The sequence below is a fragment of the Trichosurus vulpecula genome, chromosome 6 (assembly GCF_011100635.1).
Source record: "Trichosurus vulpecula isolate mTriVul1 chromosome 6, mTriVul1.pri, whole genome shotgun sequence".
Taxonomy (NCBI): Eukaryota; Metazoa; Chordata; class Mammalia; order Diprotodontia; family Phalangeridae; genus Trichosurus; species Trichosurus vulpecula.
In genome coordinates, this window is record NC_050578.1 from 276,595,972 (window position 1) to 276,611,968 (window position 15,997).

The window sequence follows — 15,997 nt, forward strand, 5'->3', positions numbered from 1 at the left end:
TAGTGGGAACTTAATAAATGTGTGTAAAATTGAGCTAAAGTCCCAGCAGCCATCCTTGTACGTAGTGGGAACTTAATAAATGTGTGTAAAATTGAGCTAAAGTCCCAGCAGCCCTCCTTGTACATAGTGGGAACTTAATAAATGTGTGTAAAATTGAGCTAAAGTCCCAGCAGCCATCCTTGTGCGTAGTGGGAACTTAATAAATGTGTGTAAAATTGGGGTAAAGTTCTAGAAGCCCTCCTTGTGCGTAGTGGGAACTTAATAAATGTGTGTAAAATTGAGCTAAAGTCCCAGCAGCCCTCCTTGTGCGTAGTGGGAACTTAATAAATGTGTGTAAAATTGAACTAAAGTCCCAGCAGCCCTCCTTGTGCGTAGTGGGAACTTAATAAATGTGTGTAAAATTGAACTAAAGTTCCAGCAGCCCTCCTTGTACATAGTGGGAACTTAATAAATGTGTGTAAAATTGAACTAAAGTCCCAGCAGCCCTCCTTGTGCGTAGTGGGAACTTAATAAATGTGTGTAAAATTGAACTAAAGTCCCAGCAGCCCTCCTTGTACATAGTGGGAACTTAGTAAATGTGTGTAAAATTGAACTAAAGTCCCAGCAGCCCTCCTTGTGCGTAGTGGGAACTTAATAAATGTGTGTAAAATTGAACTAAAGTTCCAGCAGCCCTCCTTGTGCGTAGTGGGAACTTAATAAATGTGTGTAAAATTGAACTAAAGTTCCAGCAGCCCTCCTTGTGCGTAGTGGGAACTTAATAAATGTGTGTAAAATTGAACTAAAGTTCCAGCAGCCCTCCTTGTGCGTAGTGGGAACTTAATAAATGTGTGTAAAATTGAACTAAAGTCCCAGCAGCCCTCCTTGTGCGTAGTGGGAACTTAATAAATGTGTGTAAAATTGAGCTAAAGTCCCAGCAGCCCTCCTTGTGCGTAGTGGGAACTTAATAAATGTGTGTAAAATTGAGCTAAAGTTTCAGCAGACCTCCTTGTGCGTAGTGGGAACTTAATAAATGTGTGTAAAATTGAGCTAAAGTCCCAGCAGCCATCCTTGTGCGTAGTGGGAGCTTAATAAATGTGTATAAAATTGAGCTAAAGTCCCAGCAGCCCTCCTTGTACATAGTAGGAGCTTAATAAATGTGTATAAAATTGAACTAAAGTTCCAGCAGCCCTCCTTGTGCGTAGTGGGAACTTAATAAATGTGTGTAAAATTGAGCTAAAGTCCCAGCAGCCATCCTTGTGCGTAGTGGGAACTTAATAAATGTGTGTAAAATTGAGCTAAAGTCCCAGCAGCCATCCTTGTGCGTAGTGGGAACTTAATAAATGTGTGTAAAATTGGGGTAAAGTCCCAGCAGCCATCCTTGTGCGTAGTGGGAACTTAATAAATGTGTGTAAAATTGGGGTAAAGTTCCAGCAGCCCTCCTTGTGCGTAGTGGGAACTTAATAAATGTGTGTAAAATTGAGCTAAAGTCCCAGCAGCCCTCCTTGTGCGTAGTGGGAACTTAATAAATGTGTGTAAAATTGAGCTAAAGTCCCAGCAGCCCTCCTTGTGCGTAGTGGGAACTTAATAAATGTGTGTAAAATTGAGCTAAAGTCCCAGCAGCCCTCCTTGTGCGTAGTGGGAACTTAATAAATGTGTGTAAAATTGAGCTAAAGTCCCAGCAGCCCTCCTTGTGCGTAGTGGGAACTTAATAAATGTGTGTAAAATTGGGGTAAAGTCCCAGCAGCCATCATTGTGCGTAGTGGGAACTTAATAAATGTGTGTAAAATTGGGGTAAAGTTCCAGCAGCCCTCCTTGTGCGTAGTGGGAACTTAATAAATGTGTGTAAAATTGAGCTAAAGTCCCAGCAGCCCTCCTTGTGCGTAGTGGGAACTTAATAAATGTGTGTAAAATTGAACTAAAGTCCCAGCAGCCCTCCTTGTGCGTAGTGGGAACTTAATAAATGTGTGTAAAATTGAGCTAAAGTTCCAGCAGCCCTCCTTGTGCGTAGTGGGAACTTAATAAATGTGTGTAAAATTGAACTAAAGTCCCAGCAGCCATCCTTGTGCGTAGTGGGAACTTAATAAATGTGTGTAAAATTGAATCTAGCTCTTGCCACGTCTGTATTTCCTTGACATGATGAGGGTTTATTAGGTTATTTTGAGTTCTTCATGAGAAAGGTGTATTGTAAATTCAAGGTAAATTTTGTTGTTACTTGATTATTAAAAGTTCATTAATGTGTTATGGCATCATCATAGTTTTCAGATTCATTAACTTTTTAAGATTGCAGATGCCAAGTTGCATATATAATCTAGCCAATTATCTGTACTAATGGAAAGGAGAAAAAGCATGGAAAATATAAAAGATGGATAATTAAATCATTTGCATTTAGCTTTCGAATCTAGGGCCTATCCTCTCTTGTTCTGATGCTCTTAGTCTGATCTTGCCTTCCACTGGTCACCCAGGGCCGAGCCGAGCCTCTAAGGAGAGGAGGTTTGACGTGGAGCCAGTCAAGAACTTGGATAATCCACAAAATGAAGAAAAGATTACTCATTAAGGACTTTACCATCACTGAATACACTCTAAGCGTAGTCTCTGGGGGCATCCTCACTGTTGTTCAGATTTCCCAACTTAAAAGCATTAAATTTGGCTAGCTTACTGGTGTAATTGGTGGTTATTCAGTAACAAATTAATTCAAGTGATCAGCCTTTCAGCCATGAGCACTTACAATTCCTGGCACTGGGACATGACCTTGTAACTATTAACTGAAAACAGAAATAGATTAAATAAACGTGGCTATAAAGGAAGTATATACGTTGTGCCAATGTGCTGATATAGTCATTTTTCAAAATGTGCCTATTATCCCTTCCCATTAGGGAGAACTTTTCATCGATGTTATAGAGGCTTATCCTGAAACCCTGGCCTTTAGCCAAACTTTTTTCTATTTTATCGTTTCTTCTTGTACAGAAATTCAGTCACTGTTGTCAGTATTCTCTGGGAAGCTGTGTTGGCCTTCAGATGAAACTTGCTGTGCCGAGGACCTGGCAGGGTTGGCATCCTTCCAGATGAAATTTGAGGCAAGTTTGGGAAGTTCTTCTATAAACTCTTTCTTGATGGTTTTGTGTTTACTTAAAAAAAAAAGTACAGTAGTAGGTATAATTATAGTGAGAAGAGATGAAGAAATCTCTCCTTTTTTTCCACTTAGCAGCTGCATTTGACACTACTGCCCATTTTCTCCTCTCTGGGTCTTCATGACACTAGTGTCTCCTGGTTCTCCTCCTCATTCTCCTCTTCTGGCCTGTTGTTTGGATCACTCCCCCTAACTGTGGGTGTTCCGCAGGGCCCTGTCCTAGACCCTCTTCTTTCTCTCTCTTAAGGGTTCTTAACCTGGGTTGTGGGAACTTGTTTTTTAAAAGATATTTTGTTAACTGTATTTCAATACAATTGGCTTTCCTTGTAAATTCTATATGTTTTATTTTATGCATTTTAAAACCTTACTTTGAGAAGGGGTCTGTGGGTTCCTGCTTCAGGAGTCCTCAGCTCCTGATCTTCCCTGTCTCTCTTGCAGTGGCTTTCACGGGTTTCACTATCGAGTCTCTGCAGATGATTCTTAGGTCTGTCTTTCCAATCTTCCTCTTTCCCCTGAGCTCCAGGCTTACATCAACAGTTGCCTACTGGACATTTCAGACTGGATGTCCCTAAGACATCTCAAACTCAACTTATGCCAGACCTCACTCATCTTTCCCTAAAAACCCCTCTTCCAACTGCCCTACTTCCGTTGAAGGTACAGCCATTGACTTAATTCTCCCCTGTTTGCACCCTCAATATTGGCCTCCACTCCTCATTCTCCTTTACCTGACATAGCCAATTGCTTGCCAAATCTTGCATTTCTGCCTTCATAACATTTCTCACATTCCCACCCCTAAGCAGTGCATGCTGTTGTTACTCTCAGGATTCTGTCATGTAAGGAAAGGGCTCTACTGGTGTGCTCCCTGCTTACAGTGAACTAATTGAATACTACTGAGAAACTAAAGCAAATGCCTTTTGGTGCAAATAATCTCCTCAAACTGGGAGTGTCCTCTGCCCCATCCGCACAAGTTCCCTGGGGAAAGAGGGCGCCAAGTGAAAGTCCAATTGTGAGACACATGGGTAGGGAATCTATGTCAGATGGGCATCTCACAGTTCCGCCCTGAGGAGGGGAGCTCTCCTCAGATATGGCTGTCTGCCACATCTGAGGGTCTGGACCTCCATTAAGCCCATAGTTGGCATACCTTTCTTCCATGAGGGATCTCCCTCCCTGAAGTTGTTGCCATCTTTGGATAACTATCCTGGCGTAGCCATCTCTAGAGACTTCCTCTCTCATCAACCACAACCACTGCTATTGATCACTGAGACTCACTTGAAACTCCCATCTCAAAATACACTTTTTCTTAATATCAGGAAAGAATAAAGACAATAGTGCCTGAAGCGCCATATGCACATGGATTCATGGTGCTCATCAGCTCAAAGCAATTCTTCTCACTTGGAGCTGTCAAAGGGTGGTTCATACCTTACTTATGTGCAGCCAGTTCTGTCTCAGCAACTCCTGAGTCATTAGTTTTTCTGGCTCTTCAGCTGATTAGAAAACTTTTTGTCATCACACAGTACCAACTGTTTCTGTCACTGACGGCTGGAAACCAGTTCCCCAAAGTTCCCATGTGGTTGCATAAGAAGCATGCAGTAAGTGTCCTCACATGCTCCAAGGACTGAGTCCAAGCAGAGATCTGTGCATACTTCAAGACCTGGAACCAGATCCAGAATATCTAGGCATGCTTTAAGGACCAATACCCCTAGGCCAGGCCAGCCAGCTGATTGGTCTAGGAATTGAAGATTCAGGGGGATATGGCAGCTGTTTTCAAGTATTTGAAGGTTTGGAAAGTGGAAGAGGGATTCGACTTCTTGCCCTGGCCCCTAAGGACAAAACTGGTAATAGTGGATGGAAATTATAAAGATGCAAATTAAGGCTCTAAGTAAGTAAAAACCTCCAAACGTGAATTGAATATGTCGGCAAAAGTAGAAAGGGCTAACTGGGGAGGGATGAGGTCCCTCTCACTGGGGATTTCCAAGCAGAGGGCAGCTATTATCTTGCTTTTTCTTTATCTATAAATTGAAGAGGTTGGACTCTTCAGAGCCAGAGATTCTTTGGTTCTGTGAAAAAAGAGCTTGGCATCTCCTTTCCTACCCTAACTGAATTTTGAACTTCTAAAGAAAAAAAATTAATAAAGATCCTTGAGCAGCAATACATATTTTGGTATTTGTTAATAATAATATTTCACATTCCTGTGATGGTTTAAAGTTTGCAAATCCCTTCCTCGCCACAGCCCTGCTAGATGATGATTATCGTTTCCATCATATAGATAAGAAAAGAAAAGCTCTGAAAGAAGAAATGATCTGCCTGGTGTCCTGTAGTCAGGGAGTTTAGGAGCTGTACTTTCACCCCAAGTGAATCCCACACTGATTCCAGGGCCAGGGTTCTCTTCAGAGCCTTGTACCACCTCATTTGGAACCTTATTGCATTAAGGAGAGGCAGAAGGGTACAGAATGCTGCTCTTGGAGCCAGGAAGACCTGAGTTCACATCTTATCTCAGACACTGTGTGACCCTGAGCAAGTCATTGAGTTTCCTTAACTGTAAAATGGGGATGATGTAGTGAAGAGGAACTGAGGTCATGCTTTTAAGGTGTTTTGCAAATCTTCAAGTGCTACGCAAATGTAAGCTATTTAACTGTAGCCAGTGGTTATGCTTTTAGTGGCAGAATTCAGAATTGGCCCAACTGTAGAGGACTTGGGTTCCCTGGGGATATGCAGGAATTTTCTCTCCTGAGTTTAAATGGATCAAACTTTGAGGAAGCCCTGGTAGCCATTTAAGAAGGCATAAGGACGGTGCTGAGGAAACAGATATTCCCTTTGGTGACTTATCTCCTATAGGGGAATAAGAAACAGTAAATGTAATTGCAGAAGACCACTAGGCATTTCTAGGAAAAGAGGGTGTATGCTTTTGCTAATCCAGGTAGCTTTGGAGACATAAGATGAGTAAAGCAAAAGTTCCCAGAGTATCTGTGTTGGTGGTGGTTGTCATGAGGAGTCATCCAGAGTGAAGGTGGAGCCTGCAGCCAGCCAGTCACTGAGCTGATCCTACTGAAGAATGTGCTCAGTCCAGTTCAGAACAGCCAGAAGCTTATTTCCATGGAGATGTCAACTCATTGGGGTTCACTAGAGGTATGTATTTTCTACCTGGAGTGGCTGTCTTCTTAGTATTGACTTTTACATCATCCTCAAAGAGTTGATAGATATCCTTTGAGTCAGTGATAGTATAAAAGACTCCTTTATTCTAGAAATACTCACTGCTACATTGATTAGTAGGTGAAAATACTCTTCATATGTATATTTTTTCCTGCAGCTATTTTTGTTGTTCAGTTGTTTCAGTTGTGTCTGACTCTGTAATATAAGGTAAAACCTTGTCAATTTTAATTGAAATTTTTTTTGGGAGGGAAAGAGAATGATGCAGGAAAATTATCAAAAGAGAATTAACAGCTTGGCAAAAGAGGCACAGAAAATACTGAAAAAAGTAATACCTTAAAAAACAGAATTGGCCAAATGATAAAAGAGGTACAAAAATTCACTAAGGAGAAGAATTCCTTAAAAAGCAGAATTGGCCAAATGGAAAAAGAGTTATAAAAATTCACTAAAGAGAATTAAAAATCAGAATTGGCCAAATGGAAAAAGAGGAACAGAATGCCACTGAAGAAAATAATTCCTTAAAAATGAGAATTGGGCAACTGAAAGCTAGTGACTCCATGAGACATCAGGAAACAATAAAAGTCAAAAGAATGAAAAATAGAAGAAATATCTCATCAGAGAAACAACTGACCTGGAAAATAGATTGGGGAGAAATAATTTGGAATGATTTGACTACCTGAAAGCCCTGATCAAAGAAAGAGCCTAGACATATTTCAAGAAATCATAAAAAGAAGCTTCCCCAATATCTTAGAGCCAGAGGGTAAAATAGAAATGGAAAGAATCCATTGATCACTTCCTGAAAGAGATCCCAAAATGAAAATTCTAAGGAATATTACAGCTAAATTCTAGAGTTCCCAGGTCAAAGAAAAAATGCTTCAAGCAGCCAGAAAGAAACAATTCAAATATGGTGGCACCACAGTCAGGATCACGCAAGATTTAGCAGGTTCCACATTAAAGGAGTGGAGGGCTTAGAATGATATTCCAAAGGACAAAGAAGCTAGGATTGCAACCAAGAATAACCTACCAAGCAAAATTGAGTGTAATCTTTCTGGAAGAAATGAATGTTTAGTGAAATAGAAGACTTTCAAGCATTCCTGATAAAAAGACCAGAGCTGAATGAAAATTTTACATTCAAACAGAAGACTCAAGAGAAGCATAAAAAGGTAAACATCAAAGAGTAATCATAATGGACTTAATAAGGTTAAACTGTTTACATTCCTATGTGGGAAGATGATACATGTAACTCCTAAGAAATTTATCATTATTAGGGTAGTTAAAAGAAAGTTACATAGACAGAGGACATGATTGTAAGTTGATTATGTTGGAATGATCTCCAAAAAAAAAAAAAAAAAGAGAGAGAGAGAGAGAGAGGAAGTAAGAAAGAGGGAGGCACTGGGGAAGGGGAGAAGGGAGAGACAAAATGGGTGAAATTTTTCTCACATAAAAGAGGTGCTCAAGGGAGAGCTTTTACCATGGAGGGGAAAGTTGGGAGGTAGGTGGGCAATGCTTGAACCTCACTCTCATCAGAATTGGTTCAAAGAGGGAAGAATATATATTTGCACATTCAGTTGTGTATAGAAATGTAACTTACCCAGTAAGGAAATAAGAGGGGAAAGAGATAAGAGAAAAGGGTGGGGGTAGGAGAAAAAAGAGTGAGTGGATTAAGGGGAGCAGTGGTTAGAAGCAAAATAGATTTTCGAGGAGGGACAAGATAAAAATAGAGAGGAAGAAACAGAGGAAAATGGGATGGAGGAGAGTACATAGTAATCATAACCATGAATATAAATGGGATGATCTTGCCCAGAAAATGGAAGCAATAGCAGAATAAATTAGAAACCAGAATCCAACAATATATTGTCTCTAAGAGACACACTTGAAACAGAAAGACACACACACAGAGTTAAAATAAAAGGCTGGAGCAGAATCTAATAAGCTTTAGTTAAAGTAAAAAAGACTAGAGTAGCAATCATGATCTCAGATGAAGCAAAAGCAAAAATAGACCTAATTAAAAAAGATAATCAGTGAAATCACATTATGCTAAAAGACAATGAAGTAGTTGTTACAAGTTTCTCTGACAAAAACCTCATTTCTCAAATATATACTGAGTATAGAGCTGAGTCAGATTTATAAAAATAAGTCATTCCCCAGTTGATAAATGGTCAAAGGATATAAACAAGCAGTTTTCAGAAGAAGAAATCAAAGCTATCTATAGTCATGAAAAAAATGCTCTAAATCACTATTGATTAGAGAAATGCAAATTAAAACAATTCAGGGACCACCTCAGAACCATGAGAAATGACAAATGCTGGAGGGGATGAGGGGAAAATAGGCACACTAAGGAACTGCTGGTGGAGTAGTGAACTGTTCCAGCCATTCTGGGGAATGATTTGGAACTATGCCCAAAGGTCTATAAAACCATGCATATTCTTTGACCCAGTAATACAACTACTAGGTCTATATCCCAAAGAGATCTAAGAAAAAGGAGAAGGACTTATATGTAAAAAATATTTATAGCAAATCTTTTTGTATTGACAAAGAATTGGAAATTGAGGGGATGCTCATCAATTGGGGAATAGCTGAACCAGCTGTGGTATGTGATTGTGATAGAGTACTACTGTGTTATGGGAAATGATGAGGAAGGTGGTCACAGAAAAAAATGTGGCAAGATCTATATGAGCTGATGCAAATTGAAGTGAGAAGAACCAGGAGATGATTGTGCACGATAACGGCAGTATTGTAATGATGATCAGTGGTGTGATGATGAAACACTTGGCTACTCTAATCTGAACAACAATCCAAGACAATTCTAAAAGACTCATGATGAAAACATGCTGCCCACCTCTAGAGAGGGAACCGATGAACTCTGAGTGCAAATTGAAGTAGAATTTTCTCACTTTATTTATTTGCTTTTTAAAAAAAATATGCCTAATAAGGAAATATATTTTGCATGATTTCACATGTATAATTGATCTTATGTTGCCTTCTCAGTGAGTGGGGGAGGAAGTGGGAGAGAAAGCATTAGGAACTTAAAATTGAAAAATAAAAGAATGCTAAATATAAAAAAATAATAAATTAGCATGTAAAAAAAAATAAAGCAAGAGACCTTATCAGCTGAGGAAAGAATTCTCTCCAAACTGATTAAGACTAAGTGTAGAAGGCCCTTTTGGTAATTCAATTAAATAAAGCAACAATTAAAATCACCGTGGACCAGGTAGAAAGAGAAATTGTTATAAAGAGTAGTTAAAGGAGGCTTGAATGATTTTAGCTAAAATTTAGAGAAATAATTTTCCAAAGTATGCTGAAAAGTATTTCTGTTGTTCTACTTACTGAATCAAAATGGTTGGGTTGGTTGGTTGTTCTTCATTCTCAAAGAGGACCAAAATGACATTACTATTTTGGGGTCACAGGCACAGTGTGTCCACCTATGGCTGATCTGGCTAATATGAGCTCAGAAAGCTCTACCACGGGTTGGGCACAAGTAGTTCACATGAACATTTGGAGTGGAGATGTCTCTAGGTTTGTGCATCTCATGTTTCTTTTGAGCTCCTGCAATTCTGCTTTGCTCATAGAGCACAAAGCCTTCTTTAATGTGGGCAGGCCATGCTGGGCGGTCCTTTGCCAGTGTCTCCTATGCCTCACAAAATTCTTCAGAGAGACCTTGAAAGTGTCCTTGTATCACTTCTTCTGACCTGTGTGAGCACTTGCCTTGTGTGAGTTCTTTGTAAAATAATCCTTTAGGCAAACATACATTTGGCATTTGAACAACATGGCCAACCCATCAGAGTTGCACTTTCTGATGTAGAGTTTGAATGCTTGGCAGTTAAAATCAAGGAAGGACCTTAGTGTCTGGTACCTTATCTTGTCAGGTGATCTTCAGAATTTTCCTAAGACAATTCAAATGGAAGCAATGCTGGAATGCTGTCCATATTTCACAGGCATACAACAACGAGGTCAGCGCAACGGGCTCTGTAGTCCTTCAGTTTGGTTGGCAGTCTAATACCTTTTCTCTCCCACACTTTCCTTCAGAGCTTCCCAAACACTGAGCTAGGCTCTGGCAATGTGTGCATCAATCTCATCATCTGTGTGTACATCCCTGGAAAGTATACTGCCAGGGTAAGGGAATTTATTCCACAGTATTCAAAATTTCTCCATTTGCTATAACTGATGGTTCCACCTATGGATGCTGTGATGCTGGCTGATGGAGAACTTGTGTTTTCTTGGTGTTAATTAGCACAAGCAGCAGAGAATCGATCCAAACTTTGTTGCATCTCAGCCTCGAAGGTAGCATTGAGTATACCATCATCTGCAAACAAAAAATCATGCACCAATTCTCCCTCTGCTTTAGTCTTGGCTTGTAGCCTTTTCAAGTTAAATAATTTACCATCAGTGCAGTAACTGACTTTGATGCTGTTTTCATCCTCACTGATGGTGTCTGCAATATTGCTGAAAACATCATGCTACAAAGCATGAGAAAAAGCACACAGCCTTGCTTCATTCCATTGGTGATTGGGAAAGCTTGAGAGCATCATCCATGATCCAGAACCCATGCAAGAATGCCATCATGAAACTGACATGCAATGCTGATGAACTTCTGTGGGCAACCAAACTTTGCCATTATCTTTCACAGGTCTCCATGACTGACAGTATCAAAGGCCTTGGTCAGATCAATGAATTTTGTATACTGACCTCTATTCTGGTCCTGGCATTTTTCCTGGAATTATCAAGCAGCAAAAACCATATTTACCATTCCTCAGCCCTTTCAGAAGCCATAATGGCTCTCAGGTAGATGACCATCTTCTAGATGAAGGATCAGCTTATTAAGAAGGACTCTGGCAAGAATCATGCCAACAGTGACCAAGAGAGAGATCCCCTTGTGATTGTCACAGGGTAGTCTATTCACTTTTATAGAAATAGACAATGGAGGCATCCTTGAACTCCTGGAGGATAGCCTCCTTTTGCCATGTAACCTGGAAAATTTCGGCCATTTTTTGTATGAACAGTGGACCCCTGCCTTGTAGATCTCTGTTGGAATAGAATCAGCAATAGGCACTTTGCCACATGAGAGGAGACTAATGGCATCCAAAACCTTCAGTTTTGAAAAACGTTCAGTGACCTTCAGTTGGAAGGTGAGCTAGAGGGGGATTGACTTCAACCTGAGGTATGTGGTCAGTGGCTTCAGCATTGATTGATGATAGTCTGTTGAGAACAGTATGGAGGTGTTAAGCCCATCTTTCCAGGATCATGTCCTTATCACTAATCAGTGTGGCACCATTGGCACTGAGTAGTTGAGATACACCATAGGTCTTTGGCCCATAAATAGCCTTTAGGACATCATAAAAGTGCTTTAGAGTGTTACTATAGTGTACAATTGTATTTCATCTGTCTTCTTACCTTAAAAGCCAGAATACAAGGGTTTCTCTTCCAGTTAAAAAAAAGATATTGACCAATGTTTTCAAAAACTTCTCATGATAAGTCTCAGATCTATCTTTTGGAAAGTTGTAGGGAGTATTAATTAAAAAAATACCTTTTTTCCCCCAGCTGACAAATGGTCAAAGGATATATAAATAGACAGTTTTCAGAAGAAGAAATCCAAGCTATCAATAGCCATATAAAAACACTCCAAGTCACTAATAATTAGAGAAATAAAACCACTCTGAGGTACCACCTCACACCCATCAGGTTGGTTAACATGACAGAAAAGGAAAAGGAAAATGCTGGAGAGGACGTGGGAGAACAGATACATTAATGTGCTGTTAGTAGCGCTGTGAAACTAGTCTAACTATTCTGGAAGGCCATTTGAAACTATGCCCTAAAAGTTATTAAACTGTGCAGACCCTTTAACTCAGCAATACTGCTACTTGGGCTACACCCTCAAAGAGATCAAAGAAAGAGGACTATTTTTGTACCCACACACACAAAAATATTTATAGCAACTCTTTTTGTGTGGTGTCAAAGAACTGGAAATTGAGGGAATGCCCATGAACTGGGGAATGACTGAACAACTTGTCATATATGAATGTGTTGGAATACTATTGTATTATAAGAAAAGATGAAAGGGATGATTTCAGAAAAATCTGTGAAGACATACATGAACTGATGCAAAATAAAGTGAGCCAGAACCAAGAGAACAATCTACACAGTAATGGCAATATTATAACGATAACAGTGAAAGACTTAACTGTTCTGATCAATATAGTGATCTAAGACAATTCCAAAGGACTCATAATGAAAAATGCTATCCACCTCCAGAGAGAGCATGGATGGACAGTAAGTGCAGATGGAAACCTTTTTTCTCTTTATTTTTCTTGCCTTTTTTTGGGCAACATGGCCAATGTATAAATATGTTTTGCATGGCTACACACATATATACATACATATTTCTTGCCTTCCCAATGAGTGGGGGAAGGGGTACTGGGAGGATAAGAATTTGGAACTGAAAATAAAAATTTTAAGAGAAAATTTATTATGAAGTCAGGTGGACCAAGTGGCCTAGACACCTGCTGGCTGCTTGCTAAGGAAGCAAAGCATCACAACAGCCTTGTCCAAGTTTCTCAGCTGGAGCAAAACTACGGCAAGGCCAGAAACTCTCCAAACTAGAAGGTACATGACTGTGTTATCAAGAGGCAAAAATAAAACTCTTCCAAATGGATTTGAAAACCCCCAGGAATGACTGGAACTTTCTTAATGAAAGTTTATGTGGATCATCTTATTAGAGGCCTCCAGGCCTGCCTGTAGCAAACTTGCCATTTGTCCTTCATTTCATAAAGGACCAATGACAACACAGAGTGATGTCTTGACCCGCGCATAAATTGGATTTAAGTGAGGCAGAGCTGCACAAAGTCGTCAACCTCCCTCTTTCTTCACGAGTCATCAAAGTCCAGTGACAACAAAAAAACCAAAATGACTGGCAGTGGCCTGGGATGCAGTGGATGACCTTGGCATCTTCAGTGACCGACCAAGCTTTAAAACTCCACAGCACCTGCTTAAGCCACCTTCATAGCTAATAGAACAAATTGTTCTTATCTACCCAGTTTGCTGAGGAAAGTCTTCAGATGCTTGGGATAGACGTCCCCTTACCTCACCAAGTTTGGAGCCTGTCAGTTGCCCTTAATCTGGTTTAGCCCATCTGCTTTTACGAAGATGGTTTTACTGGGGTGTAGCTACTGCTGCTCATGCTACAGCTTATTGGAACCACAGGTGAGAGTAGAGTAACCAGTTGGACACCAAAGGTGGGTGAGCAGCCCTGGAAAGAGCTTAGAAAGTCCTCACTCCAGTGGTCCTGCTCCTCATTTTATACCCCATATACCCCATGTAGCAAGCTAAGAGACCAATGACGGGGAAAGAGAGTTGATTCAAAGGAATTATATTTCAGTGAGGCTCCAAAAAAACTTTATAAATATGGCCATTGCAAGTAAGGACCATCTTGAGTCAGGAAGAACTTTTACTCTGCACACAGGTCAGCCCAGTTGTCATCTTTGTTCCCCTGTCAGTCTCCAGAATCACAATCTTCACCTCCCTGGCTTCTACCAGGTTAGTCTCTGTACCCATCCTATCTTCCCCCACTTCCACCATAACCCTTCTCACTGTAGCCAAAAGGATCTGCCCTTCAAGCCCTGGCATGACTTTCCCACATGGTCCACTTTGATCTGTCACTCATCCATTTCTGACCAGCATGGCACCCATAGTGTGTACAGGGCTGGTGAAGGTGATGAAACCAAAGCCCCAGGACCTTTGTATATGCCTGTCTTTGACCAAAGCCATGACCTTGGCTATGTCTCCAAAGTTGCTGAATTGCTGCTTCACTGCCTGCTTGTCCATGTTGAAGTCCTTGGATGTGGTGATGACTTAGGTGAAGAAGCAGTAAAGAGGACACTGAGTAAAGGCTCTGTTCTTTTATGTTTAATGTTCTACAGACTATTGCACAGATGGTATAAAATAACTCCTTTTTATAACTGAGTGGAAATATTTGGATGCAAATTCATCTTCTGTAGCCTCACCAAAAACATCTTTAGGACAGCTCAGTAGCGGAGAGGACGACAGGACATCAGTGTTTCTTATCCAGTTCCTGCATGAGTTTACCCTCTTCCAGCAGCAACTTGTTACATGGGAAGGTTTGAAAAGTACCTGCATCACCTCATTGTAGCTGTACCTGTGAGATAGGAATTGCAAGTAATATGCCCACTTTACAGAGGAGAAAACTGAGCTCATAGAGTGACTTGTTCAAGGACCCACAGCTGGTTATAGGACAGCCGGAGGACTTGGCAGAGCTACTGTAGCTTGGGCATCCCCAGAGCAGCAGGAACAGACCGTTTTTTTCCTCTGGTAACTCATGTGCCCCTTCTTGTGCTGAAACAGTAGAGAGGGCTGAGAAGGACAAGTCTAAGGTTCCTGCTTCCCTGTCATTGGCTGGCCATGCTTGTCTGCAGTTAGCTGCAGAGCAGACCTTGTTTACTGGCTTGGTGCTGAAGGACAGCTCAGCTAGTGGCTGTCATTAGTTGTCTGAGTTAGAGGTCTTGTGCTCCCTCCTTATATTTGATGCTCCTTCTGATTATTTCTGGGTTCCCATTAGTGTAGAATTCCTAATCCAGCCCTGCATGCCCTGATGGCCACTTACTTTCCTAGAGTCTGACAATCAGCCCTTCTGTAGTACCAGTGGGTTACAATACCCTTCTGCCAAGGAAACAACAAAACCTGCTCTTTCTTAAGTACTTGGTAGGTACTCAGGAAAGAGTTTGGTAGGCATCCATGAGTAGAAAATAGTTGCTGGGGGCAGCTAGGTGGTGCAGTGAGTAGAGCACTGGCCCTGGAGTCAGGACCTGAGTTCAGATCAGACACTTGACACCCTTACTAACTGTGTGACTGGACAAATCACCTAACCTCAATTGCCCTGCCTTCCCCCCTCACCAAAAAAAAAGAAATGTAAAAATAAAAAAGAAAATAGTTGCTGCCGGTGAAGTGCTTGTAATCTACCTGGAACATATAGTCCCGGCCACTCCTCCCCTGGGAATTATTTTAAGGTGGCATCAAAGCCATGTACAAACCAGGCACAGTCATTTTGACAAGCAGAGTGTTTGGCGCACAGTAAACAATTCATAGGTGTTTTGTCACTTACTTATCTTTATCTGCAACAGATTTGGAGACTGATAAACAAACATAGATTGTAGTTTGAATAATGTGCCTCGTATGTATGTATTATGATGCCTATACATATGTATATATAATATAGAGTACTGTTTTACAAATGTATGTAAATATTATTGTGATTAATACAAATTCAAATACAAATTCAAAATTAATACAAATACAAATTTAAAAGTGTTCCTGAAGTCCTAGCTTTTTGTCACGTATTTCTTCAGTTATACTAATGGATCGAAAATAGTTCAAACTCTAATTACTAAAGCTTTTTGACTGTAGAAAGGGGTGCTCATGCTCAGAACAGCTGGAAACCACTAAGTTAGAACATTGAGAAAATAATGCACAAGGTAAGTCTCAAATCATTCCAAGTCCCTACCTGGCAAGGTGCAGATGTCAACTGTGAAAACAGCGTTGAGTCCTGCCGATGCACTGTCCTGTCTGCTCACATTAGCAACATGGTTTGCTATGGCAAGAACCACCCGTGGGTAGTTAGACACGGTGAGGGCAGAGAGTACAGGCCAAGAGTCATATGATCATTGCTTGCTAGGGGACCTGGTGCCCAGGACTAAGAGCATTTCTTTTGTCCATAGGAAGTGGATATCCCTAACC

The 15,997-nt window shown here is 40.7% G+C and overlaps 1 protein-coding gene across 1 annotated transcript in view; it reads left to right on the forward strand.

The window, feature by feature from the left end:
- Window positions 1-15,997, forward strand: part of C6H11orf80 (chromosome 6 C11orf80 homolog) — an 89,687-nt gene that overhangs the window by 33,039 nt on the left and 40,651 nt on the right. Inside the window, exon 4 of the mRNA XM_036765306.1 lies at window positions 2,944-3,053. Coding sequence (XP_036621201.1) covers window positions 2,944-3,053 — 110 coding nt within the window. The remainder of the gene's footprint in view (window positions 1-2,943; window positions 3,054-15,997) is intronic.